Here is a 27,075-nt window from a genome sequence, read left to right on the forward strand (position 1 = left end):
CTCCATTATATAGGGGCGCCTGGATGGCTCAGTTGGTTAAGCATCGGATTCTTGATTTCTGCTCAGGGTCACAATCTTGTGGTTTTTGAGTTCGAGCCCTACGTCAGGCTCTGCGCTGGCAGCACAGCCTGCCTGGGATTCTCTCCCTCCCTCTCCTTCTCTCTCCCCCTCCCCGCCGCGCGCACGCTCTCTCTCTCCAAAAAAATAAACGAACGTTTAAAAAAAAAAAAAAAACCTCTTAAAAAAAAGAAGACTCTCTTATAACTGAGTCGCTCAAGAGACAAATACTGCGAACGAGCCCATGGAGCATCCGGCGTCTTAAGAACAGCAAAGAGATGCGCGAAGACGATTCAGGCTCCGGCACACACGGTGGGCACACCGACGCCCGCCACCTCGGCGGTGTTTTTGCAACCACAGTCACGGGAACCTGCACTGCCACACGATGTGGTGAGCGGAGCCGTCCTGGCAGAAATGGAAGTGATGCAGTGAAGCACTGCAAAACAGCTACTGAACCTCAAGTCCGCTCCGGTGAGAGCCGTGAAACGGGCCGGGGAGACTGGAGGCTCCCCATTTCTCCTGCCGGAAGCCGTGCAGTCATCTCCTCAGCCAGATGGGGGGGGGGGGGGGGGGGGGGGCTGTGGGCCCCCCGGGGGGAGGGCGGCTTGCATCGAGTCCGGTGGGAGGAGGCTGCCAGGCCGGGGGGCCGACGCTTCAGCACACGGCCCCACCGCATGGCCAGCCACCTGGGGCTCCCCATTTACACCTGCACCTCTTTCCCTCTGGCTTTAGTAGCAGAAGAAAAGCACAAATGTCACAACCGAAGCCTAATCGAGTTCGCACAGCTGCCTCGGCAAGAGATGCCGGCCCGGGTCCTCCCGCTGGCTTCTCCTCACGGGCAACCATCAGATTTCAGGAAGGGGGAGCTGGTGTGCGTTCTGGCTTTCTCTCCCGTCTCTGTTTAAAACACAATTCTTGGGGGGCACCTGGAGGGCTCAGTTGGTCAAGCGTCTGACTTCGGCTCTGGTCATGATCTCATGGTTCATGGGTTTGAGCCTTGCATCAGGGCTCTGTGCCGTGTGCGCGGAGCCCGCTTCGGATCCTCTGTCCCCCTCTCGCTGCCCCTCTCCCATCGCGTGCTCTTTCTCTCTCAAAAATAAACAAACGTTTAAAAAAAAAATACAAAAATACAATTCTTACTAAACAACTCTTTTATCAAACAGTGGAGAGAATCTATTTGCTATGAAGGATTCTTTGTAGAGACCTTGTATCAAGGTAAGTAAGATATTGCTATGAATCCTCTAAAAGGACACAGAAACACCTTGGTTAAGACTCCTGTAACGGGAAAGGTTTTGAACAGTTTCTTTGAAACCAGAGTGGCCAATAAAATCCTAGTAATTATAGTGAAACTACCCCTCTGCCCCATTTAATAACATGGACCCTAGTCCTATGGGAGAGGTAATTCACCCCCTCGGAGGAGAGCACCGGCTTTCCCTCCGCTCCGGTTTGTCTCGGGCTCTCCAACTGCTGACACGTAAGGATCCTTAGTTTCAAAAGGACATAACATCAATTTTGCTACTAAAAGTCATGAATGTGAAATTAACCCGTGCGGAATTTCTGCGGTCACAGAAATGAAGAAAAGGAGGACGCGTAATTGAAACTAACCTTGAAGAGAGGTCCAAAACCATCCCTGAATCCAGCGGCAGTATTAACCTTATATTGTGCCCCTCCCTCTAAATCGACTTCGGTGTGTTTCCATCACGCATTACCAAACAAAGACGACAATCTTCTGCCTGAAGACAAACGAGCTCCTTCCCCCTCCCCCAACAAGAAAACTTTTCAACAACAAACTCCTAGAACACAATGGCAGCAGAAAGGAGCGGCCGTGTTTATGAAGTTTCTCGATTACCTGACCAGTGCCACCCACTAGATGCAGCGTGGCTTCTAAGGGCTCTGGTTGTAACTTCCAGACCCAGGCCTTCACCACAGTTAAAGATTTCTAGAACTTCCTGTGGTAGGAACCCGAGAGGCAATCCACTCTCGCCCCCTATCCTCCCATGCGGATGTGACTTGACCTCTCCTATGCCAACAGAAGGGACCGTGTGACCCGGGGGCCCCGAAACCCCACCACGGGACGCGGCACCTGTGAGCGGCCGGGGAAGCCCGCCGGGTGCCCTCACCTGAAGAAGTCATGGGACAGTAAGGTGCGGAGCGGCGGCCGACATGTGGGGATGGGATTCAGCAGGGTTGAGTGCAAGGTCTGTTGGAAGCTGGAGAGAACGTCCGCTGAAACTGAAATCCAGAGGTACAGTTAGTTTCCAAGCCTTCTCCCTCCTTTCAGGACCTCTATAGCTGGAGACTGACGGGAGCAAAAACCAACCTGTAAAAAGCCCAAACAAACAAAGCCCTGGCTGTTGCTAAACAGCTTCCGGCTCACCTGAAGCCACACTCCTTGGCAGGTGTAGAAAATTCATCTGCCAACACATCCAGCCCCACCCCCACGGGCCTCACCTCTGTGTCCTTATCTCCCAGCTGCAAGTGTAACTCAGCTCGGGCCTAGAGGAAGTTTAAGAAGTGGCTGGTCGGAGGGCCTTATGGACCAGGGTTCCCCACCCACAGAACAAGAAAAGTTATCTGAATGACTATGTTTTCTATTCTCTCCAGGATGGTGCATAATTACCACCATTCTAGACACAGAGGAGTAGTGAGTTCATTCCCCACAGGGCATGCCTTAGGGCCTTAATGGGGTTTAATTCTCAAGTATTCAGGCTGAGACAATTTAGAGAGAGCAGCCGAAGGGTGCTTGTAACTTGAGGATGCTGCAGAAGCCTGGTAAAAGAAGTTGCGTTAGAAGTGCCCCAAGCTTCGGCAAAGTGCGAGCGAGGCCAGGAAGGGGCCTATTGAGGCATGTACCCCCCCAGGCCCATTAAGGGGCAGACAACCTAAGGCCTGGGGTGGCTGGACCGGAATGAAGCAGGCCACCATCAAAGAGCTCGAAAGAGAGAAGAAAACAATGTGTTCAGGAGCCTGGGCTCTTCGGGGCAACAAAAGAAAAGGTAATGAGTAAATTACATCAAGAAGAAAAAACTCAAAAGGACTTGGAAAGAATAAAGATAAGGAAACGTCCAGCTTGATTCAGATTAAATAAAAAGTGCCGAATCCTCCTCTCTTCTTCAGATCATTACATATAAATCGGTAACAGCACTCATTTACTTGGCTGACTCAATAAGGAAGAGTCTTTAGACCACAAGTACCAATACCGATTGATAAGATTATAACACGTGATATAAACAGAGTCGAAAGTGGTTCCTACTTAAAGTTCTTTAAAACTCTGCAAAGAAATCAAAGCTTCTTTCCTCAGTGCTGTTAAGATCTGCCATACACAAGTTATCTGGTAAGCAACAGGTTCCTTACTATGGTCAAAGACTGTGGTCCTCTGAACCCACCCAGAACAGGCTGTGAATGACCTTCCTGCTTATTCTGTGGATGTAACAGTGCAACAACTCACCCTGTCCACTTAAGACTGTGAGCAAACTTTCCACCAATGTCCCAAATGAATAGGCATCCCGGGCATGTCCATGTGACTCTGGCAGAGTTGTGAATTCTGGAGACTAAAAGCAGTAAAGATCATTAAACCTAGAGAATCTGCCTTAGAAACCCGATCTAAATTTTCTCTGAAGCACTCTCTCCCATTTTTGCATTGATTATACTCAAAGCCAACTATAGAGTACCATACACTGGCTTACAGCCTCTTAAAACCATGAGGGAATGCAATTTATCAAAGATTTTAAAATATCAAACAAGGGCCAAAAGAGAAAAAGGGCCTAAATATGATATATGTCTGCGGCTTTCAAAAATATTTTTGACGGACGGCAACCCACATTTTTAAAAATTTTATTATTATTATTATTATTGTTAGTGGTGGTAGTACACACACACACACACACACACACACACAAATACACATAATGGAAACAAAACTTTTATAAAACAATACTCAGACTTACTGATATTTTCTATTTTATTCCCCCCCCCCCCCCCAAATAACTGTCAGGACTTCTAACTTGATTTAAAACCCACAAGTCAGTCTGAAAAACACTAGTACATACACATAGTACTGATTTGGAACAACCTGATTTATTTCAAGTCTTAGGTCTATATTCAAGGTTATAGTTGGGTTGGTATTTCCTGTATGTCTCTGGGGATCGTGGTCTGTTTTACGGTAATTGTAAGAAAAAATTTAGAGGGAGCGACGGCCTTCGCGTGTCCTGGTAAATATAATCTTTCTTCACCGGCAGCTGGTGGTGAAGATAAGAAACAAAAACAGAATAGAAAGGTTCATCAACCTAGGGGAGAGATCTGTAGATGGACCTTTGTCAGACAAGATCATTAACGTCAATAATCACGCTTGCGTGCACGTTGGAGCCCTACCTCACGACCGGCGGGCAGACGAGTGGCTTGGGTGCAGCTCAGGGACGGGTAGGGCTGCTGCTTCCCCAGCTCTTAGGGCTTCCAACAGAACACCAAGACCGTGAAATGGGGATGAAGCACCAACCCTGTTCACACTGAGGTATTTAATGGTAACACAGGGGTCTGTACGACCCAAAAATGTACGCAGACTGTCCAGAAAAAGGCTCCCTGCTGTGGTGATAAGATTAATCTCAGACGCCGTCACGGCCAAAGGAATTATGAGGCATCTACAACTTAGCCAAGAAAGAGGGGGGCAGACGAAAGGTTCTTTTAAGTTTCATACAAAGAAGCCTTCGTTACAGCTGAAGCGTATCATCTTACCATCTCTTCAGGAGGGATAGATGCTGGGTCTCTTACTGACTGAATACTCCTCAGAAACTAGACAGAGAAATAAATTAGGGAAAATAATTCATACACAGGTTTGGTGAACCAATGTCTTACACCAAGTTACAGAAGCAACCAGCAACGCAAAAAGCAGCAATGAAGCCTTCTAACTGACGCACATGTTAAATACAAACTTAAAATCTTGCTACTTAAAAAATGTGAATACAGTACCTGGCACAGCACGAGGCTCAGTAGAAAACACCGGTAAGTGCCCTTTCCTCTCCCCTGCAGCTGGTTTAGGATGCCCTCTGCCGGTCAGAGGCATCTCTGCACCCGCTTTCCTTACACTGATAATTAGGAATACTTCTTTCACACATCCTGCAGAGTTATTAACGAGTGAAAGCCTTTTCTAGCATAGAACAAATCTATCAATAATCTTCCTGCTGAATTAGGTCAATCTTAAGGCCTGCTGCCACATGAGATATAAAAGTTGAGGACCTTGTCAACTACGGAGATAACATCCACAGAACAAGTACATTCATTCACCGATTCAAAGATTAGTTTTCAAGTGCTTCTATGTCCCACACACCACTTAGGGCACTAGGAGCACAAAAGGAATACGATACAGTCCCTGCCGCCGGCCAGGTGCTCACAACCTAGAATGTAAACTGAGAACCGCAGTAACAGGTGCTGAGTGCCATACGGAAGCACAGAAGGAGAGACTGAGTTCGTTGGGCGGGGAGTACCCAGGGGAGGGCTTCACAAAGAGACTGAGCTAGAACACAGACTTCAGCTTCATCTCACATGCCACAGAGAGCCTGTGGGAAGAAAGCATCTCAGCGACAGAAAGGCACACACAGGAAGAAGCGGGTGAGAGGCACCGCCCACCCAAGAGCACAGCTGAGCTGCGTAGACCGGGGTGCGGGTGCGGCCGGAGAGGAGCTCGGTGACTGTAAGTGTAGGTCGAGCTGAAGGCAGGCTCGGGGAGAGCCTGTGAAGGGCCTTACACGCCATGGTAAAGAATTTGGAAGAGAAGTCAAGGAGTGAGTTACAAGCCATTATACTGAGATGTAAGGTGAATTCTGAGAAGAAAGGGACCACCTGGGGCAGAAATCATCAGAGGAACACCTCTGTGGGGAGAAGGAGCGTCTGACCTCGGCGAGAGCCCATGAAGGTGCGCATTCAACATGGCCCCCCTGTGGAGGCCCCACGAGAGAACGGGGAACCGGACTGAGTCAGTATGCCAGTGAGCCAGCACTTTAGTAGGCTACCGTGATGGGACTGGGTTTGTTATTGTTGTTGTTTTTAGAAAGAGCAAGTCTAGTGGCAATGTGCAAAACGATTAAAAACAAGAAACAGAACAGAAAGGTTCATCAACCTAGGAGGGCAACGTGTAGAACCTGGTCAGGCAAAACCATTAAGAGGTACCAGAAGCAGCAACAACACAGCCCGCGAGGAGTTGAGATGTACGCGTCCTAACTCCGGCTGTCAGCGCACGATGGAGGACTTCGGACAACTTGGACGCCTGTTAACGAACATTTCCTGACTACCTAATGCGTGCCAGGCACTATCCCGGGTGGAGATGTAAAAATAAGCCAAAGAGACTCTCGCACCCTCAAGAAGCTCAAATACTGGGGAAGAAATCAGACACACAAAGGTAATTTCAATATTAAACATTAAGTGGTGTCATTAAGGACAGGGTATTACAGGAATAGAAGGGAGGAGCATTTCATTAAAAATCTGACCGAGCCATTTTACCCCTCGGTCTCGAGTTCCCGAGCTACCAATCGAGGAGACGAGAATAAAGGAAGCCTCTGAAAGAATAAACTCCTACAATTCTGTGAATCCGGCATCAACAACAAAGTCCAGTGTCCAAAGCTAGGATCACCCGAACACCGAAGGAGGGTCCCGAGGTAAGAACCGCCCGCTAAAATGCTATCCGATTCCGGGTGCCACAGAGGGCCTGTCCCCTGGCTTACCTCGGGTGTGGCCTGAGGAACTTTGCAGACGGTCTCCATCCCCCCCAGCTTCCAGTGGCCGTCCTCACTCACAAACACAGACGACAGGCAGACGTTGTTGTGTGTCAGGTGTCCCTGGAGAAAAAGAAGAGGAAGAGGCTGCCGCTAGAATCTGTGAGGCAGAAGTTCTAAAGAGCTAAAAACTGATCACTGAAAGAAGCTAAGGCAAGTCCGCCCACCTGAGGCATAATAAACGAAGCACAACTTTAAGGAGTGACAAACCGAACAAGCCTGCGTATGCATTACGAGGTCAGAGGGAAGGAAAAATGCGACGGACAGGCTTCTGTTCTCTCCCCTGCCCAGTGAGGCAGGTTAATGAAATAAAGGCATGACAGCAGGGCACAGATTCTGCACGTCCCCGCCTCCACGCCAGGCAGGAGGGATGGTATGCACACAGGTACACGTCGTCATGGCCCGAAGCGTGTGCCTCCCTTTAAAGGTGAAGTTTATCTTTGCTCCCCTAGGCTGCTGTACTAACTCTCTCCTCTAAATTCTTTCTCACCTACATTCTAGCACAAACCCAGAAATCTTCCCCTGAAATCTTGTCAGGAGGCCTTAAAAATTTCTGCCGGAAGAAGAGGAAAATGGAATAACGGTAAGGCCCACTAGAAATATCTCACAGAGCACAGATGTGACAGAATACGGGACCAGAAAACATAGTACAGTCAAATAAGTAAGAAGGAAGAAGGCAATGAGAACAGAATTCAAGTACGTGTATGTTTTTTCCCCCAAACTGGAAATCATTTCAGTAGACAAGTGCGTTTTAAATATCCTACTTGCCAGAAAAGTGTGTACATATTTTGATATAAAACATTCCAAGATATATATATCCGTTTTAAAGGAAGGTTCAGAATAGTACGGATGGTACTTTCGCATTTGAGAAATAAAGGAGACTAGGCGTAGGGACATTTGCTTTATGCACACACGGAACATGTCCGGACGACCAGGCTCATCACTGTGGTCGCCCCTGGAAGGAGGTGGGGTCCAGGACTCACGGTGGGGGGCCTGCTCTTCCCTCTATGTGCTCCCACACTGTCCAAGCTTTTCACCACGTGCACGCACTTTTTCCAACAAAGAAAATATACCTCCACATGAAGCCCTAACAATTCTTTAATGTTTGTTTGGTTTTTTTGTTTTTTGGGGTTTTTTTGAGACAGAGAGAGACAGAGCATGAGCAGGGGAGGGGCAGACAGAGAGCAAGACACAGAATCCGAAGCAGGCTCCAGGCTCCAGGCTCTGAGCTGTCAGCACAGAGCCCGACACGGGGCTCGAACTCATGGACTGCAAGATCATGACCTGAGCTGAAGTCAGACACTTAACTGACTGAGCCACCCAGGCGCTCCTGCAATTCTTTATATGCATCTTAGACAAGCTTTTAAGAGATGATAAATCCAAAGTGATATTTGGAATCTGTCCCCCATTAATAGGCAAAGTGAAAAAAACCCCAAAACATACACTGAGATGAGTCATATGCAAACGTTTCTAACCTGTGACTGGTCATTTTAATCTTGGAGGACGACCAAAGGCTTTCTTACTTCAGAACACAAATTCCATTAAGAAACAGCTCCGTAATACTGTCCAGAAACAGACCAGAAGTAAACAGAGGAACTACCCTTATCCCCGTGACAGTGAACCTGACCGCAGTGTTACCAGGCTGGCTCTCAGTGGCACCACCTACTCAAAAAGAAGGGAAAGTCTCTTCTGAAGAAATGGTCATTTCCTTCTTCAAAATCTAAAATGGAACAAAACTCCTGGAAATGCCCACAGCGGCATTAGCGTCGAGGCTTTCTCTCTGTCTTAAGAACAGTCATACAGCTGCAGCTATTTTTAGGGAAAGGCTTACCCCAAACTCGAGGGAGACCATCGTCAAGCGAGTCAAGTACTAGGAAACACTGCGCAGGGTCAGAGGGCTGGCCGCCCGTCCACAAACCATCTGTCTGTGGCACCCCCGTGCCTTCCGACGTGCGGGTTTCCGTCAGGAAGCTTCTGAGTCAGAACGGTGCCTTAGGATTTTGACACGTCCCGTGACTGCCCCCGCCCCCCAACCCGGTCTACACCAGAGCCTGTGAGCACACTGCGTGCGGGCCGCTTACTCTGTCGTGAAGGAAGACGAGGGCCAGCAGTACGTCGTAGATGCCGGCACAGACCTCCGCCGAAGACAGCACTTCCAGAGCCACTTCCAGAGGCTGCACTCGCTCGGTGACCAGATGGATCCCATCCGCCTCCACGGTGCACGATAAAAATCTCAGCAGGCAAGGGTGACGAAGGGTCTTCAGATGCTTTAAACACACAAACAGAAGGGGTGGTGAAGTTAACGACTCAAGACCAGACTGACGGCAGTCTCACGTAAGTCGGGGTGAAAGTCAGAAAACGTATCCTCGCAGTCAAGGTCCTGTCCAGCTCCCCTGCCCCCAAGACTCCAAACAAGGCGAAGGAACATCTGTGACCTGTTCTGACTTTACCAACATTTAAGTCACTCTACGGAGACCTGCAGCTCCCTTAGGGCAGTGTGAGCCCCCCAGGAGCCCAGGCCTCCCGAAGATCACTGCTATCGACTCTGAAGCAGGTGCCCAAAATAATGACCGGAGAACTCGACAGAGCACTCAGATTCCGGAGCAGAGTCAAAATGAGGAGAAGACACATCGTGGGGGTCCACGTCCTGGGTGAGGGATGGCACTTCTCGCAGCTGCGCACGACGGCGGGCCCCGCTCGCACAGCAGTGCAGCAAACGTGACTAGAACTCTGACAGAGACCCTGCCACCTTTCCGGCCAGAAGAATGACGGGAAGGAACCAAGGCAAGCCTGAGTCCGAGGCCATCCCAGAGGCGAAAGGAGTGGAGAAGGAGACGTTCGAGGTGTCTGTCCGCGCACAGGTCTCAGACCAAGTCCCGAACCGACGTGGACAAAGAGGGCCGACACCAGCGCAGCAGAGTTTTGAGAAACGACCTGGGGTTTGAGCACCACGCACAGCAAGAGCGGGTGGAGAGTAGCTGGAAAACTTGAAGCCTGAACCTGAGGGGACTGACGGCCTGCAGTCAAAACCTCAAATACCAGAAACACCAACAATCTCCGGAGGATTAAAACAGAACCAAGAGTCTATGCGACAGGACATTCAAAATGTTCAGTATGCAATCCAAAATGCTCTCACTTAACAACAACAAAAAAAGTGAAAAGACAATCAACAAATATCAACCCCAAAATATACCGGATATTAGAATTATCACAAAGAATTTAAAACAGTGTAACCATTATATTATAACCATTCTCCCCTAGAGGTAAAGGAAAACAGTTACGAAATCAATAGAAGTTCTCAGCAGGAAAGAACTGTTATTTAAAACAAGTGGAAGTTTCATTATTTTTTAAAAATAATTGTTTATTTTTGAGAGAGAAAGAGAGAACATGAGCGGGGGAGGGGCAGAGAGAGAAGGGGACAGAGGATCCAAAGCAGGCTCTGGGTGGACAGCTGACACAGGGCTCGAACTCACGAACCGTAAGATCATGACATGAGCTGGAGTCGGACGCTTAACCGACTGAGCCACCCAGGTGCTCCAAAATAAGTAGAAATTTTAGAAAGGAGAAATAAAATATTAGAAACTAATTCAACGAGAGAGAAACAGAGCACGAACAGGGGAGGGGCAGAGAGAGAGGGAGACACAGAATCCGAAGCAGGCTCCAGGCTCTGAGCTGTCAGTACAGAGCTCGATGCGGGGCTCGAACTCATGAACCGCGAGATCATGACCTGAGCCGAAGTCGGACGCTTAACCGACTGAGCCACCCAGGCGCCCCAAATGTTCTTTTTTAAAATAATCATAGCCTCGGGAACCTATGTGACAATAACAAAAGGTCTAATGTATATAACTGGACTCCCCCACCCCCCCCAAAAAAAAGAATGGGGGCATAAAAATTGTAATGGCTGAGAACTTTCCAAATTCAGCCAAATACTAAAGTTTACAGATTTAAAAAGTTCAATGAACACCAAACAGGAAAAAGCAAAGAAAACCACGGCTGTACATGTTATCATCAAACTGGTGAAGATCAGATAAATAAAAAACCTCAGGAGGCAGCTAGAGGGAGAAGCCTGTGCAACCTGCAGGACACCGAGCAAGGCTTGTAAACCTGTCATGGCACGAGGGGGGGGGGGGGGGGGCATGGAAGACGTCACTTGGGACAAAAACCCTCAATATAATGTTCGGTTTCATCTCATAAATGAGCACTCAGCATGGAACATTCCAAAATACCTTCTTGGAAGAATGCGAGCTCCCATAAGAGTCTGGAACACAGTGCTGGTTCAAGGTTTATATCAGTCATTTCAAACTAGCCTATTAGGTGAGACCACAGGAGAATCTTCTGAGGAAATGAATTTGCCCAGTTTCTTTTCTTTTCTTGTAATAATCCCAAACTTCGACAACTCTAGGAATAGCTCCAGTAGGATTTCTTGTTTGTTTTTAAGAAGAAAGCTGTTACCCTCCCTGAGTCACTCTAATAACAAATAATTAAGAAAACTCTTGGGGTGCCTGGGTGGCTCAGTGGGTTAAGTGTCAACTCTTTGTTTCAACTCATGATCTCACCGTTTGTGGGTTCGAGCCCCACATCAGGCTCTGAGCTGACAGTGCAAAGCCTGCTCGGGATTCTCTCTCTCTCTCTCTAAATAAATACATACATACATACTTAGAAAATTCTTTAATTCTTAAACTAATAGTTTAAATACGAACTATTAATTCATACATATAGACGCAAATACAGCAAAGACCCAGATGAGCCAAGAGTCATGCTAGCAAGTTGGCTGAATGTCTGAGCTTAAGTGGACAGAACTGCTTGCAAGGGTCTTTTGAGCTATGGTTTCTGAGTAAAATTATGCAACCTCTTTCATATTTTTTTCATTTTAAGAATCATCTCAAGTAATCTGCAAACCCAGCACGGAACACTTTTGAGTTTTTACTTTTGCCTGTTCAGGAAAAATTATTCATTCAGCTTTTATTTCTTAAGACTCTAATTATTTTCCTTTGGTTGTACGTAAAAGAAGTTTTATGCTTCTAGTAGTCAGGGCAGACTAGTAAGTCAGAAGAAATATCACCGGGCTGAGTACTGGCATTAAATAAAGAGTCAGTGAATTTCACCTAATTAATACATGAAATAATAAATTGCAATCTGCTTATTTTTTTAACCCTACATTCCCAGGAAAATTCTTAGTCCAAAGTGACTTGTGCGTTTAATAAAGGCAGAAAGGAGTAACTCATAGCGTGATTCTGAACACGGCACTTAACTGGCCGAGAACGTCATGTGTCTCTCCCCTTCAGCACACACGATATTTTGCATAAATTATGCATACAGACTCACAGGGAAGTCAGCAATTACGAATCAAATAGAAACACTTCTTGACTCAAGATTCTGTTGCTCCAGAACAGAGGGGGCGACAAGATGCGACCGGGAGATGTTCTCAGGGAGCATCGACCAAAGAGAGCAACGGCTCTTGTGGTGGAGGGAGGCGACTTTGCGGAAGGAGTGCCGAAAGTACCTGCCCCTGAGTCACCACATCCCCGTTCTGCCCATTCTGCTCCAGGCGAATCCTCTCAGACAGTGGATTCCGAGCAAGGACTTTTATCGTTCAACATGAGCAGCACTGGATAACCTGTCAACATCTGTACTTATCCAGGCCCACACAGAGACGTTAGGTGTGAGAGTCAAGTCGTGAATATAAACTACGTCTACTTTTTAGGACGGGTTAGGATGCAGCTATCCAGAGAATTAATTCATGCCTTAGCAGCTTAACTTTTCATTACTGTAAGTTCTATCTCTGGTTCGCTATTTCACTTTGGGAACTGCACAACATAGTAGTTACCAGCTCACGTCCACCTGCAAGTTTTTCGACAGGAAGCAAGCCATAGTTTCATTCTGTTAAAGAAATATAACAAAGTAACCAGGACGCCTAAAACGAGAGAGCAACAACTCTCAGGGAGAAATACTCTGGCTGCTTCTGCTGAGATGCAAATCTGAGACAAAGACAGAAGCACACTCTGTCTTTGAATGCCCACGAGCTAGAGGTTAGATGAGACACTAGGAATAAAACGCAGGAAGACGAAGGGCTAAAGAATCCTGTGTTGGAAAGCGTGTACCTGAGGTGCTAAGGGAGTATCCAGGTAGAGATATTCCACAGGCAAGTGGGAATGTGGACCTGGAGCTGAGACCAGAGGGCTCAGCAGTTACTTCGTCGGGGGCAGAAGGCCAGACATAAGCACCAGAAGAGAAAGGACGAGAACCCGAAGTCTGGAAATTGTTGGGGAGAGCCGAGGCTGGGAAGGAGCCTGCACCATCTAGAGGTGGCCCAACACACCTGGGGGATGGGGGCACTTCTTAAGTTCTTCTGAATGGATGATGATCAGGAACCTTGGAAGAGAACCAGCTGACACTGGAGGGCGGTTGATTTATTAGAATAAGGGTTGTAAACAGCACAGAAAAGGGCGAAGGGGGAGAGGAACAGAAAGAGCATGTCAGTATATAAGGAAGAGCGGTAAAGCATTCCCCAAGGGGAAGGCAAGCGATCTTCTATTTCTTCCTCATGACCACACACTGTGCAGCCCCAAATATATTGACCAACCCTTCCAGAAAGTGGCCTGAGTCATGGAGAAGAGCACAGTGTCTCCCAAGGCAGGTGCACGGCGTCCACAAACGCACTCCTCGAGTTAACGTGGCTGCCTGGTTACGAATACACTCAGGGTCATTCACGAGCTTGTCCTCACCACGAGGTCCCACCTAAGCACTGGGATTAGAGCAAACTACGGGAACCACACTCTGACTTAGGAGTTATCATTCCTTACTATTCCTCAGAAATGAGTCCTAACCACTGGTGAGAAAATTATACTATTATGGCTAGTGGATTCAAGATAAAATGACAGGATCTGATGGACTTGAAGAACTTTTAGTATCATTTTGTTCAACTTTCTTGGCACACATATCATAAAGAATAACACAGTGCTAAAAAACCTTGGGGCTCAGTTGGCTAAGCGTCCAACTTCGTCTCAGGTCATGATCTCATGAACCAGGAGATCAAGCCCCACATCAGGCTCTGTGCTGTCAGCACAGAGCCTGCTTCAGATCGTCTGTACCCCCCCCCCCCACCTCTCTGCTTGTGTTCTCTCTCTCTCAAAAATAAACAAAACAATGTTAAATAATCTCATGAACTTATTTAGAAAAAAAAAGCTGAGAAAGATGATAAATCTCTAGTACTTCACTAATAACAGTCACCCTCATTTTTTTACTTAAAAAACGTGCTACCTTATGAGATGAAGATAATAGGAAGTATGTCAGATATTAACTGCAAGTAAGAATACGACAGTGAAGCAAGGCATTTTATCTTTTGCAAAATTACAATAAAAGAAGTTTTAACAGGGGCAGCTGGGTGGCTCAGGTGGCTGGGTGTCTGACTCTTGATTTCAGCTCAGGTCATGATCTCGCAGTTCGTGGGTTCAAGCCTTGCATCAGGCTCTGGGCAGTCAGTGTGGACCCTGTGTGGGATTCTCTCTCTCCCTCTTCTCTGCCCCTCCCCTGCTCATACACACTTGTGTTCTCTCAAAATAAAATGAATTAAAAAAAAATAAATAAAGACGCTTAGGGTTGTTCTATTGAATTATATTCCAAGGTACAATCACGTTTTCTAATCAGAGGCTGGGGTCCCCCGACAGTGCACAAGCACCTGCTAATACACTGGTCCCCTTCCAGGATCAGCATCTGGAAGGTGTGAGCCAGGAGGACCCCCTCCCTGAAGAGGAAACTGAAGCCTCTAAAAGTGAATGAAGCGACTAAGGTCCCTCAGCAAGAACCAGAACCCGGGCCAACATTCTTTCTGGGACATCGCAATACTCCTGGAAAAGAAAAAATAGTACCTGCAGTTTCTAAACTACTTTATTTCTAGGTCCGTCATCAATATGCTAAAGGCGAGCACAGCATGTTGTATAGAGAAGGTGGATCAGTATGTTGTACGCCTGAAACTAACACTGTCAACAACTATACTCAAATTTAAAAACTGAAATGCAGAAACTAAAAAGCTAAAAATGAAAATTTAAAAGACATAAAATAAATATAAATAAACTTTACAAATTAAATCATATACTTACCAAAATGTCAACACTTACAGATTTTTGCTAAACTCGATTAAACTCTACCTTAATTTAGCCATGGAAAATTACCTTCCGAACTTCCTCACTAAAACAATATGATAAAAGCTCTCACCCTGCGTTTTCCGAAGCTTTTTGGTTCCAACATGTCCTGCAAGTTGGAGATTTTCCCACGAGGGAAGGACAACTACGTTCTTTTGTTGTTGTTGTTTAATGTTTATTTTTGAGAGAGAGAGAGAGAGAGAGAGAGAGAGAGAGAGAGAGAGAGAGAGAGAGATACAGAGCATGGGCATGGAAGGGGCAGAGAGAGAGAGGGAGGCACAGACTCCAGGCTCCAGGCTCCGAGCTGTCAGCACAGAGCCGGACGTGGGGCTCGAACCCACGAACCGCGAGATCATGACCCGAGCCGAAGTCGAGAGTCTGACGCGTAACCGACTGAGCCCTCCTTCCTCCCCGCCCCCGGCGCCTCAGGACAACCACGAAGGTCATGAACAAAAACACGAGTCCTCAGGATCGCCCTCCTGTGACCCTCGTTAAGTTCCGCTTCGTATTTCTTAACAGGACTCGAGCCAGTGACCCCCCCCCCCCCCCCCCCCCCACCAAACGCGAGCGCCGCCGCGCACGCGGTACCTTGGCGGCCTTGTTCACGCGGTCCTCGTGGTCTCTCCGGTACACGAAGACCGAGGCGCGCCGGCCATCCTGCAGCGCGGCGGGGTGCACGGCCAGGCCGGCCGGCAGGGTGAACGCGGGCTCCGTCAGCGCGTAGCTCTTCAGGGCGCTGCTCTCCGAGCCCATGCCTTCCGCCGGGAGGCCCGGCACAGCTGAGGAAGGAGGAAAACACCTGCACACATAAGCCTCCACCTGCGGGGGGGGAGGGGGGAGGGGAGATCACTGCGTGCGGGGACCCCGCCGCTCCCACCCACCCACCCACCCACCCGGCCCTCCAGTCCCCATCGGCCAGGCCGCCCACAACAAGGACGCCAAATGCTGGCCAAGTGCTCCCCAAGTCACCGGCGGTGCCTGTCAAGGAACAACTGAGGCTCTAAGAGAAAACGCACCTACCAGGCCACGTGCAGTTACTGCCCCTCGCGACCCTCCCCCCACACATGTGCGCGCACGCGCACACACTCACTCACGGAACGGTCACAGCGCCAGCTGATCAAAACCAGAATAAGATCACCCGCGCTCCCTAACCTGCTCGCATATCCTGCCTCACAGGAGCCTGTTGCAAAACGTCATTATTCACCAATGAGAAAACTGCTGTATGTCTATAATAACTTAAAATTAGAACAAGAACCAAACAAACTGGAGAGTAGTTCTCTCAATGATGAAAAACGTGTTAACAAATGGAGAGTTCACGCGCCGGGCAACGGCCCGGGAGCACCAGGAAAAGAGTGGGATAGAGACAACTCTCTGAACGCGATGACAATAAACATAAGAAAGAGGGTGCCTGGGTGGCTCAGTCTTGGGACTCTTGATTTCCTGCTCAGGTAGTGATCTCCTGGTTTGTGGGTTAGAGTCAGGGTCAGCGCTGGTAGTGTAGGGCCTGCCTGGGATTCTCTCTCTCCCTCACTCTCTGCACCTTTCCTCTCTCTCAAAATAAGTAAATAAACAAGAAGGAAGGAAGGAAGGAATGAAGGAAGGAAGGAAGGAAAGAAAGAAAGAAAGAAAGAAAGAAAGAAAGAAAAGAAAGAAAGAGAAAGAAAGAGAAAGGAAGGAAGGAAGAAGGAAAGAAAGAAAGAAAGAAAGAAAGAAAGAAAGAAAAGAAAGAGGAAGGAAGGAAGAAGGAAAGAAAGAAAAAGAAAAAGAAAGGAAGGAAGGAGGGAAGGAAAGGAAGGAAGGAAGGAAAGAAGGAAGGAAGAAGGAAGGAAGGAAAGAAAGAAAAAGAAAAAGGAAAGAAAGGAAGGAAAGAAGGAAGGAAGGAAGGAAGGAAGGAAGGGTGCACTCCCACTGCTCTTCAAAGTCGGGCTAGGTAAAAAGGGGAAAGTGCAAAACTGTATCATCACAGATGCTAAAAAACCCACACAGACAGGAACACCTAGAAAACGCAGTGATAGAAAACAGATGAGTGGTTGCCTGGGTAGGAGCCCCGTTACAGGGACCAGGAGAGGGGAAAGGATTGCAAGGGGTGTAAGGAGACTTGTGGGGGAACAGATTTATTCACTAACTTGATTATGGTTAAAGGTGATAACAAATACCAAAACTTTTAATTGTAGGGTTTAAATATGTTCAGTTTATTGTACATCAATTATACCTCAATAAAGTTGTATCTGTGTATGTGTCTATATACATACAGATACACACAGACATAGAAAGGCCTGAAAAAATGCTCAAGTATTAACAGAGGTTTGCTGTCTGTGTTGGATCACGAGGAAGTCACAGACAGACATGCACCTGCATTTCCAAACCTTCTACACTAAGCACCCACCTTTCTTTACAACGGGGGTACAACCTTCCAAGGCTACAACAGGCATTGCAAAGTGGCCCCACGGTATCGGGGGAGGAGCAGAGGGCCCTGCGTGCGACAGGCACCTGCTGACAAGGCCTGCACTCTGCAGGGAGAGGCCGTCACACTGTCTCAGCCAGGCCTGCCAGATCAGGTCATTTATCATAAGGATCCAAGAGCCTGAATATTTATGTGGAAATCTCCGCGTTTTTCAGTGCTGGCTCGAATGTGTTTAAACCTGTACGGGCCAAATAACACACGTTTGAAAAATCTGTGGCAGTCAGTCTGCAGTTCTGGCTTTACCATAATATAAAAAATAAAACATAAAAAGAGTTCTTACTAACTCTGGTGGACGTGGTAAGAAGTTGCCAGTTCTAAATAACATGGCCAAAAATTCTACGGAGACCTTTAAAAATTTCAGTTTAAAAATTGCACGCTTTGAACAAACACACACCCAACAATCATTATACATAGACCCTCTACTTAGATTTTTCTGTTCCGCTTTGGAGAAGTTCCACACAACACTTTCTGTGTTACCAAAGTATGAGGGGCTGCTGAAGACACATGCCTAAAACAGAGAATTCCAAGTGCTTACAGACCCACACACATCGTTATATAAAGAACACAACATGGACAAAGCTAAAACTATCTAAAATTGAAACTGTTCAAAAATCCAAGAATACTTCTGAGGATAAGAACGAAGTCGTCTTCGTAACAAATCCACTGGGCTCCTCCCTATTCTGCAGTTGACCTCAACAGCAGGGGGATAAACAGTATTAAAAATGCCAAGTATCCAAACTATGTGTAACGCTCACCTTTCTACCGGGACTACAAATACAGTGTCTACGCGGGCTCACGGAGAAAAGCAGCTCCCGTTAACTCCCCTGTTCTGGAGACGGCATGGTACCTGTGACAACACCCCCGCTGAACAGCGAAGGTCACGTTCAGCAGTTGGAGGTTGCCCCTCTCCTCTAGGACACAGTTAACGGGTCAGGTGCCTACCCTGGGCCAAAGGGCAGTCAACTCACACATTAGCCATCTCTAGGACCCATGGCCAGGTCTTTATCTGCCTCGGGAATCTGAACGCGCAAGACATATTTCTATTTGCTGAAGGTAAAAGGATGCCATGAGGTGGAGTCAGGGCCATGGCCGGCCAAAGCCACGAAGAAGCAGAAACTTGGCAAGCACAGAGGAAGGCAGCTGGCAGAAGGAAGAGCAAACACTGGGAGTAGCTTCGTCAGATCTGCAGGGGCGCACTACTACCCTCCATCTCGAGGCTTCCAGAAGCCCAGCTGGAAATGCACTTCCTCACCGCCAATGGACAGACAGCCTTACAACCAGGGCTGGCATGAGGGGGCAGCTTGGGTGGTCCATGTTCTTTGACCCCAGCTGCCATTTCATCAGCAGAAAATGCCTACTTCTCTAGCACCCCTCTGTGAGAACGGAGGCATTAGTCAGAGAAGTGTTACTTTGAAGAGTGTGTAACGGAGGCCAGTCTAACTTCCTTCTCTCTTAGCCGCAAAATACAGCTTTTCAAAACCAACACGGGGAACTGCAAGAAAATGAAAATCCTCTTGGGAGGAAAGCACGGTGTTCGTGTAGTTTTAGCATTCGTCCTCAAAGGAGATAAGACGGCCACCAGGATGCAGGGGCGGAGCTCTGGCTGACTGAATGGCACTCGGCAGAGGCACAGCAAGGGACATATAGTTTACTCGGTCATTTCTCAATAGCAAACTACGTCGTTGCCAGAACACTGGGCCCAACAACACCTAGAGTTAGGAAAGCTTTAAGCGGTTAAAACCAGTAGTTTTTCTTAGCAGTGGATATATTGGGTCTAAGACCCCAAGAAATACAACTTAAAAAAAAGAAAGGGGGGGCGCCTGAGGGGCTCAGTCGGTTAAACTTCTGACTCCTGGTTTCAGCTCAGGTCATGGATCTCATGGTTTGTGGGACCGAGGCCGTGTCAGGCTCTACGCCGACAGCACGGGGCCTGCTTGGGATTCTCTCTCCCTCTCTCTGCCCCTCTGCTGCTCGCACTCGCACTCTCTCTCTGAAAATCGACAAACATTAAAAACAAGAAAAGAGAAAGAAAAGAAAAAAGGCAAGACGAGACTCCCTTTCTGGGGACAAAGGCTGCCATTTTACTGTTTTGAAAGCGTGATTAACGTGGACAGAAGTCTTCCCACGTCAGGACTGCAATGCTCACAGAAGAGTAGGATTACAGCCTAAGTGCAGGGCAAACTTCATCAGGTGGCAACAAAAAGATGTCCTGTTGTCTGCTTTGAAGTCAAGAAGTCACGAGAAAAAAAAAGTTACAAGAAGACAGAAAAGGAGAGCGTGGATATTCTGCAGAATTTACCATCCCCTCTCTCTCTATAATTATGATGTTGGGTCGGCAAGCTCTGCTCTTTAAACATGGGTTCACCTACCTTCCTCCACCCTTTGGCTTCCTTGGGCAGCACATCACATTTCTGGGCCACCTGTGGACTATGCAAGCGCTTGTCTAGGTCACCCGGCAACTCCTACTAAGAAATCGATGTCATCTGGGGAACTCTCTCTCCCTCTGTTCTTCCACAGCAATTAATCGAGATGATCTTGGTTCTAGCTCTCTTAGCTTGGAGGTTCCAAAGATAAAGGCTTGCACCGTGAGTTCTAAGGACGCCCTATACTCATCGATACTTTGGTATCTGGTGCTAACATTACTCGGGCCCTTTGCTGTGATCTGTTTCAAGTACACGTCCCCCTGTAATGAACTCAGTCCAGCATTGCTAGCTGACCAGCAATACGTAAAGACGCCTTTACGGACCAAAACAAGTAAGTATGATTTCAGCTAGGATTTGAAATGTCACGTGGGTACGCACACAGGTCCTTAAAAACAGCAGTAACGGTGATTCCCGAATTCAGGACCCGACTCAGTATTCACATGGTTTCCTAAACACGCTCTTCCGAGAAATGTTTCATCTTTATTCTTTAAAAAAAAAAAAAAAAAAGGCACTAGGCAAGGACACAGCCGGCTGGGCCTCCGGGGGCCCGGCACTCGTCTTGGAGCAGGAACGCAGGCGGTTTCCCGGCGCGGGCGCGACCCCCGGCTCCCTCCGGCGGCACCGCGCACACTCGCCCGACCCGCGGCGGGGATGGCTGCCCGGGGGCCAGCGGGGTCCCACCGCGACCCGGCTCGGGGTGGGCGGGGACGGCGCTCCCGCTCGCCGGCCCCTCACCTTCCACACCTGCCCGCGAGGCCCGGCTCCGCGGCTTCTTTCGCTGGCTCCGGCCGCCAGCAACGCGCCGGGCGGGGGTCGCCCCCGAAGCCCAGAGGCGAAGGGCGCCCCGCACCAAGCAGGGGGAGGCTGCGCGGAGGCGGAGGGCACAGCTCAACCGGCAGCGGCGCCGCGCCGAGCGCGGACCCGCGAGCGGGGCGCGCGCCCACCGTCTCCGCTCCCGGCCCGGCCCCTCCCCCGCGGCCCGGTCCCGCACGGACGGAGGACGCGGCGCAGGGCTCCCTGTTACCTGCGGGAGGCCGGCGGGGGAGGCGGCCGAGGGTCTTGGCTCCGGTCCCCTCTTCGCCCCCTGTTGACACCAGCCACCCTCGCCTACCCTGTGAGGCTGTGGCCACTACACCCACAAATCTTCGGGGGGTATGCTCCCTCCGACACCATAGAGACGGGTCCGGAAACCGGACAGAACGCCAGCCTTCAGCCCTCCGACGCCACCACTGAGGCGAACGAACCCGGAACCGAGAGAGAGAGAGGCGGCACAGGTGACGCTCAGGCCGGCGCCATCTTGAGTGTGGGCGCCGGTGCCGGTCGGCACTTCGCGCCCTGCTCCCAGCGGCCTGGATGGTTTGTGAAGAAGTCTCCTCTCTTGGCGTTTGAGTCGAACTCGCGATTTTGTCTTGATTTTAAGTTTTAGGCTTTTAGCCGCGCGGTTTTAATTTGACACCCGCCCGAATCCAAAATGGCCGCCGTCGCCTCCAACAAATAGTAAAGGGGCTGGTCGCAGAAAAGAAGTATGGAAATTGGCCTGGACTTTTAGGAGAGTGACGTCACTCACCCCCGCAGCCGCGATTGGTTGCGCCGCGTGGGCTGAAGTCGTGCGGAACTGCGGCTGAAGCTGGCGGAGGTGATGGCGGTTCAAGCTTAAACCTTTGAGTCGGGAAGTTTGAAGTTACGCTTAATTCAGCGTACATTGGGCTTAATCATGTTAATAGTACCTGTTAATGGTTTCTACTTAATAGGATTCTGTGTGTGTTTACCTGTTCTCATCTGTATGGTCGCAGTAGTGGCAGCCATCACTACTGCTTAATACAACCTCACAGTTGACAGCTGACCTCAATAATTTGATCATCCAAAACTTGTAGTTTCTTTCTGGGAACTGAAAGTTTCTGGTCGCTGAAAAGGTTTAAGATGGATAAGGACACCACAATTTCCTCCTGAGGTTAAAAGAAAGCAACTAGGCCTAATTTTGCTCCATATTCAGAAATGTATTAAACGCATGTTTATTGGGAGGTAGGCACATACAGTATTTAATCTGCCGGATAAGCTTGACAAAGGCTGAGCTGTCTATTCTGGGTCAGCACTGGCCTATAGAAACTGAATTCAAGCCACATATTAACTTCGCTAGAAGCCACCTTAAAAACATTTCATCTTTTTAAAACTTTTTAATCTTTAAAGAGTTAAGTCTTTAAAACTTTTAAATCTTTTACTAAAGAAAAAAAGATGAGGTGAAGTTAATTTTAATATATTTAAACACAGTATATCCGGAAGATTGTCATTTAAATATGCATTCAATAGTAAAAAAAAAAAAAAAAAATACTGTGTTACTGACATTTTTTGTGCTGTCTTCAAAATCTGCTATGTATATTTTACAATTTGGACTAACCATATTTTAATGCTCAGTAGTCACCTGTGGGTAGTGACCATCATTTTGGAGAATACAGCCCGAGGCCGTGTGACCACCACCTTGCCCTAGAAAGTTGAGAGGCAGAAATGGGTTCACCTACCTCCCTCCACCCTTTGGCTTCCTTGGGCAGCACATCACATTTCCGGGCCACCTGTGGATGATGCCACATAGTCACCATCTGGCAACCAGAGATCTTACAGACCAGTGGTAGAGCCAGCACCATTAGGGATGCAGCCTCCAATGGAATCTCCGAAGGCTGAGGACACCTTGAATTTTTAGACCCTGTTCATTCAGATGTGGAGAGCATTTTCTAAAATATTTTAAACAATTCACCCAGCTTGAATTCTTTTGGGAGCCCATTTCTACTAGTCATCATGATAATTAATAAGTTGTTACTTTTGCCAATAAATACTCACTTCTGACACTCATCATGGTAATTAGCAAAGCATCCAGTGCCATCAGCGATCCAGTTGGCTAAAGTGTTTGTAGCTCCATCTCTGGAATGTAGCCTTTCTGGAATGATTCCAGCTAGCAACCTCTGGAGTGTAGATTCCTGATTACTAGAGTGCTGCGTCTAGGGCATAGCTTCAACCAATTAACCCACGCAGAATATTCCACTGTCAATGCGGAAATAATTTAAATCGCCAACAGACATCATGACACCCATGCTTTAAGGAATATTGGCATCACTTTGGAAACTGTGAACACTATACAAATGTTGCAAAATTTAAACTTCATGTTGTTACACACTAATATTTATTCCACAAATATTTAACATATACCTTTTCTGTGTCATGTACTATGCTGACCACTAAGAAGGAAGAAGACACAATCATTGCAAAAACGTGGGTTCAAGGGGCCCAAATAAAACGTGTTTTTTTTTTTTTTTCCTTTTTAAGTGATTGAGGATGTGTGAGTAGCTTAATGCTAGAAAAGTTATCTTAGTTTTGGGAAGTTCCCTGCCCCGGCTTCAGTATGTAAGTTTCAAGCTACTGTTGTGTGAGGCTAGATAGGAACTAAATGACTCTACACTTCCCTGATTCCTCTAAGGCTTTCCTGACATTTGCTCCTTGTTTACTTACTCAGTACAGCAAATACTTTTTTTCTAATGTTTATTTATTTTTGAGAGAGAGAGAGAGAACGCACAAGTGGGGTAGAGGCAGAGAGAGAGAGAGAGAGAGACACAGAATCTGAAGCAGGTTCCAAGACGCAGGGCTTGAACCCACAAACCATGAGATCATGACCTGAGCCGAAGTTGTATGCTCAACTTACTGAGCCACCCAGGCTCCCCCAGCAAATACTTTATAAATGCTCATGGTGTATAAACCTCTGCTGTAAAGACTGAGGAAACATTGGCAAACGAAACAAGATTAATTCCCTGTTCTCACAGGCCTCAAATTTTAGGGGTTTGATGGATGAGGGGAGAAATAGACACTAAGTGTATAAATGAACAAAGGTTAGTTTCCACAATGGTAAGTTCTATTAAAAAACAAAACAAGGTGTTGAGGAGGAGGAATTCTACTCTGCTCTTCAAGATTCTTCCAGCTCTACTAAACTGACATGAAACAGATGAACAGGAGAAAATCAAACAAAAGTTTAATAACATGAGTACTTCCTATACACATGGGAAAGACCCAGGAAAACTAAGTAACTCACCAAAATGGCCAAAGCCATCACCTTAAATCCCATCTCCAGCTAAAGACAGAAGGGTTTGTGGTGGGGGAGACATTTCTGGAAGGTTACCAGGAAAAGTCCAGTAAACAAGGATAAGGGTAGTAGGTAGATTTAAATCCATTTCTTCTCCATTGATAACAGTTTCTAGAGATTTAGGGTCATCCCTCTTTTATGAATGGAGATTTCCCTTCTACATGTAAATATCTCTTACAAAAGGGTAATTTCTTTTTTTTTTTTTAATTAAGTTTATTTTTGAGAGAGGGAGAGAGAATATGCAAGTGAGGGAGGGGTGGAGAGAGAGAGAGAATCCCAAGCAGGCTCTGCACTGTTAACATCAGAGTCCAATGTGGGGCTGGAACCCATGAACTGTGAGATCATGACCTGAGCCAAAATCAAGAGTCAGATGCTTAAACGACTGAGCCACCCAGGTGCCCGCCCCCCTCCCCCTTTTTTTAAAGAATAGTTTTCCAGCCCCACCCTCCTTCCTATAAAAAAAAACCTTCCCTTTATACAGCTTTTCAGAGCTCCCCTCTGCTTGCTAGATGGTATTCTGCCCCATTCTGGAATCGTTTAAGGAAGCCGGCTAGATCTCCAAATTTATTCGGTCGAATTTCGTTCTTAACAGAATGAATGGAAATATAGAAGGATATCTACTAGTCTGTTAATGGTCCCTGTATAGGGTTAGAGAGGGGATTACTTCTTTTGCAATATGTATCTGCATATTGCTTTGTGTGTTACAGTGAGCATATGTTACTTCTATAATTTCGAATTTAATAAAGGACTGAGGAGCTGAAATGTAGACTTATATTGGAAGCTCTTGCGGTCTTACATCTATAAAACTGGCCTCGTGATTCTTCATTATGTGGTAACAATGTTGCGGGGGAGGGGAATGCAATAGTAGCTGAGAAGCATTTGATAGGAAAGACGGAAGGATACAGCACGTGCACATTTCCTGATAAGGTACAGATGGCAATTGAGTTAATGTCACACACTTAAGCCGAGAAATAGTGATGCATGATTCTCTGCGATTTTCTCAGTTGTCTTCAAAGCTGCACTTCTAGCTCAGAATAAGTTAAACATTATTTGCTCGATTTCCTTAAGAAAAAAAAAAAAAGTCCCTCTTCTTGCCACTCCCCCGAGTCTTCCTGAGTGACTCCTGCTACCTCCCGAGTTACCCCCTGCTCCCTGCAAACACTCACCCCAGTCTATGTTCTAAATCGAGGAAGAAGCATCGAGATGGAACAACGGAGTGCTCAGACGACAAACGGAGTCTGCAAAGAGTCTGTCCCATGGTCAGCAGACATGTTTTTAAAAAAAGTAAGCAAAGCTCTCCCAGAGATTTCAGAGCTCCTCCTGCAGGCTTTGGCCCCCACTTTAGGCACCAAAGTTCTTAAAAAATCATTTTCACTTTTTCTACCAACGTTTTTCTTCACTGATCCTCTTGATTCTTTCATTTACTTTTTCCCACCGTATGGGGTAAATAGAATCCAGTGACACTGTCACCACACTGGTTTGGACAACGAAGTGGACAGGAAAGACGCCTGTGTCACAAAAGTGCAAAGGATGGCACCACCACTGCTTCTTGTTCTTTTTTTTTTTTTTTTTTAATGTTTATTTATTTATTTTGAGGGAGGGGGCGCAGACAGAGAGGGAGAGAGAGAATCCCAAGCAGGCTCCATCCGGCTGTGAGCATAGAGCCTGATGTGGGGCTCGATCCCACAACTGTGAGCTCATGACCTGAGGTGAAATCCAGTGTGGGATGCTTAACCGACTGAGCCACACAGGAGCACCCTCCCACCCCCACCCCCCCCCCACCCCCCCCCACCCCCCCCACCCCCCCCCCCCCCCCCCCCCCCCGCTCTTTCCAGAAGAGGCAAGAGTGGAAGAAGGGCTCATCTGCCTTTCCTACCTTCAAGACACCGAGAAAGACCTGATGGAATCAGGTAGACGAGTGCTGAGATCAGAGTAACCCTACACAAAGTTTGTAAACAGGCATTTTAATAATAGAAAATCAGACCAAGGAAGAATGACTAGGTATTATATGAAAACGTGATCACACGAAAGAGTTTGGGGAGAGAACAACTAAAACAGAGGGAGACGCCATCAGACAAACTCACAACAAAGGCAAGGCTGGGGAATAAGCTTGGTCAGGTTTCAGATGGGGGCTCAGTACCCCGGCACTCTTCTGCTCCCCATGGTGGTAACCACATCGCTTAGGTAGATGGGTGCTCTTGGAACTTTACCGTGTCTTCATTCTGAGTGCTGCCTAAGGGGTGGCGACAGTGATGAATGGAAAAACAAGATGTGGTATATCCATACAATGGAACATCATTCCTCCATATAAGAAGTATTGATACATGCTACAACACAGAGGGAGCCTGAGGACCTTCTGCTCCAGGAAAGAAGCCAGACGCAAAAAGCCACACATTGTCTGATTCCATTTCTATGAAATGTCCAGGACAGGTAAATCCATAGAGACAGAAAGCAGACGAATGGTTGCCAGGGCCTGAGGGTAGAGGGGAAATGGGAATTGTCAAATGGTATGGCAATTTTGGGGGGGGTAATGAAAATGTCCTGGAATTAGATCATTGTGAAGGTTGCACAACCTTACGGGTATACTACAAAACACTGAGAGAACAAGCATGAGCAGGGGAGGGGCAGAGAGAGAGAGAGAGAGAGAATCAGAGAATCCCAAGCATGCTCCGTGCTGTCAGTGCAGAGCCTGACACAGGGCTCGAACTCACAAACCTGAGCCGAAATCCAGAGTGCGATGCCTAACTGACTGAGCCACCCAGGCGCCCCTGAACTGTACTTTTTTTCTTTTTTAACTATGGAAGCTTCAGGAATTTGTGTGTCATCCTTGTGCCGGGGCCAGGCTAATCTTCTCTGTATCGTTCCCATTTTAGTATATGTGCCGCCCAAGCGAGCACTGAATTGTGCATTTAAATGGTGACTTTTACATGAATTATTTCTCAATTAAAAAATAAAGCCCACGTAATGTGTGTGAGCAGGCACAGGTGTGCATGTGAAGGAGAATGGATATATTCATCAGGTCATTGTGCAACACTTGTAACAAAAGAGAACCCTACATTGATAGCAGGGACTTGTGTCATATTCTGTGTTATTGTGACTGAAC

At 47.5% G+C, this 27,075-nt stretch overlaps 1 protein-coding gene and 1 non-coding gene across 12 annotated transcripts in view; both read right to left on the bottom strand.

The window, feature by feature from the left end:
• The window catches only part of SCYL3 (SCY1 like pseudokinase 3), a 41,264-nt gene extending 19,950 nt beyond the window's left edge, over positions 1-21,314 (bottom strand). Inside the window, exons 1-8 of one of the 11 annotated variants that reach the window (XM_060643472.3) lie at positions 20,874-21,314; positions 20,228-20,334; positions 15,551-15,741; positions 8,903-9,088; positions 6,771-6,884; positions 4,789-4,845; positions 3,506-3,608; positions 2,178-2,289 (exon numbers count right to left, since the gene is read on the bottom strand). In XM_060643472.3, the coding sequence (XP_060499455.3) occupies positions 2,178-2,289; positions 3,506-3,608; positions 4,789-4,845; positions 6,771-6,884; positions 8,903-9,088; positions 15,551-15,715 (737 nt within the window). In that variant the 5' untranslated portion in view covers positions 15,716-15,741; positions 20,228-20,334; positions 20,874-21,314. The other 10 variants (XM_060643470.3, XM_060643476.3, XM_060643474.3 and 7 more) reach the window with 10 other exon arrangements.
• Positions 21,315-26,762: 5,448 nt separating this feature from the next.
• Positions 26,763-26,869, bottom strand: LOC132687012 (U6 spliceosomal RNA). The gene has a single exon (XR_009613954.1). It is a non-coding gene; the product is annotated as a U6 spliceosomal RNA (small nuclear RNA).
• Positions 26,870-27,075: the final 206 nt, after the last annotated feature.

This window comes from Panthera onca, chromosome F1, assembly GCF_046562875.1.
Source record: "Panthera onca isolate mPanOnc1 chromosome F1, mPanOnc1 haplotype 2, whole genome shotgun sequence".
Taxonomy (NCBI): Eukaryota; Metazoa; Chordata; class Mammalia; order Carnivora; family Felidae; genus Panthera; species Panthera onca.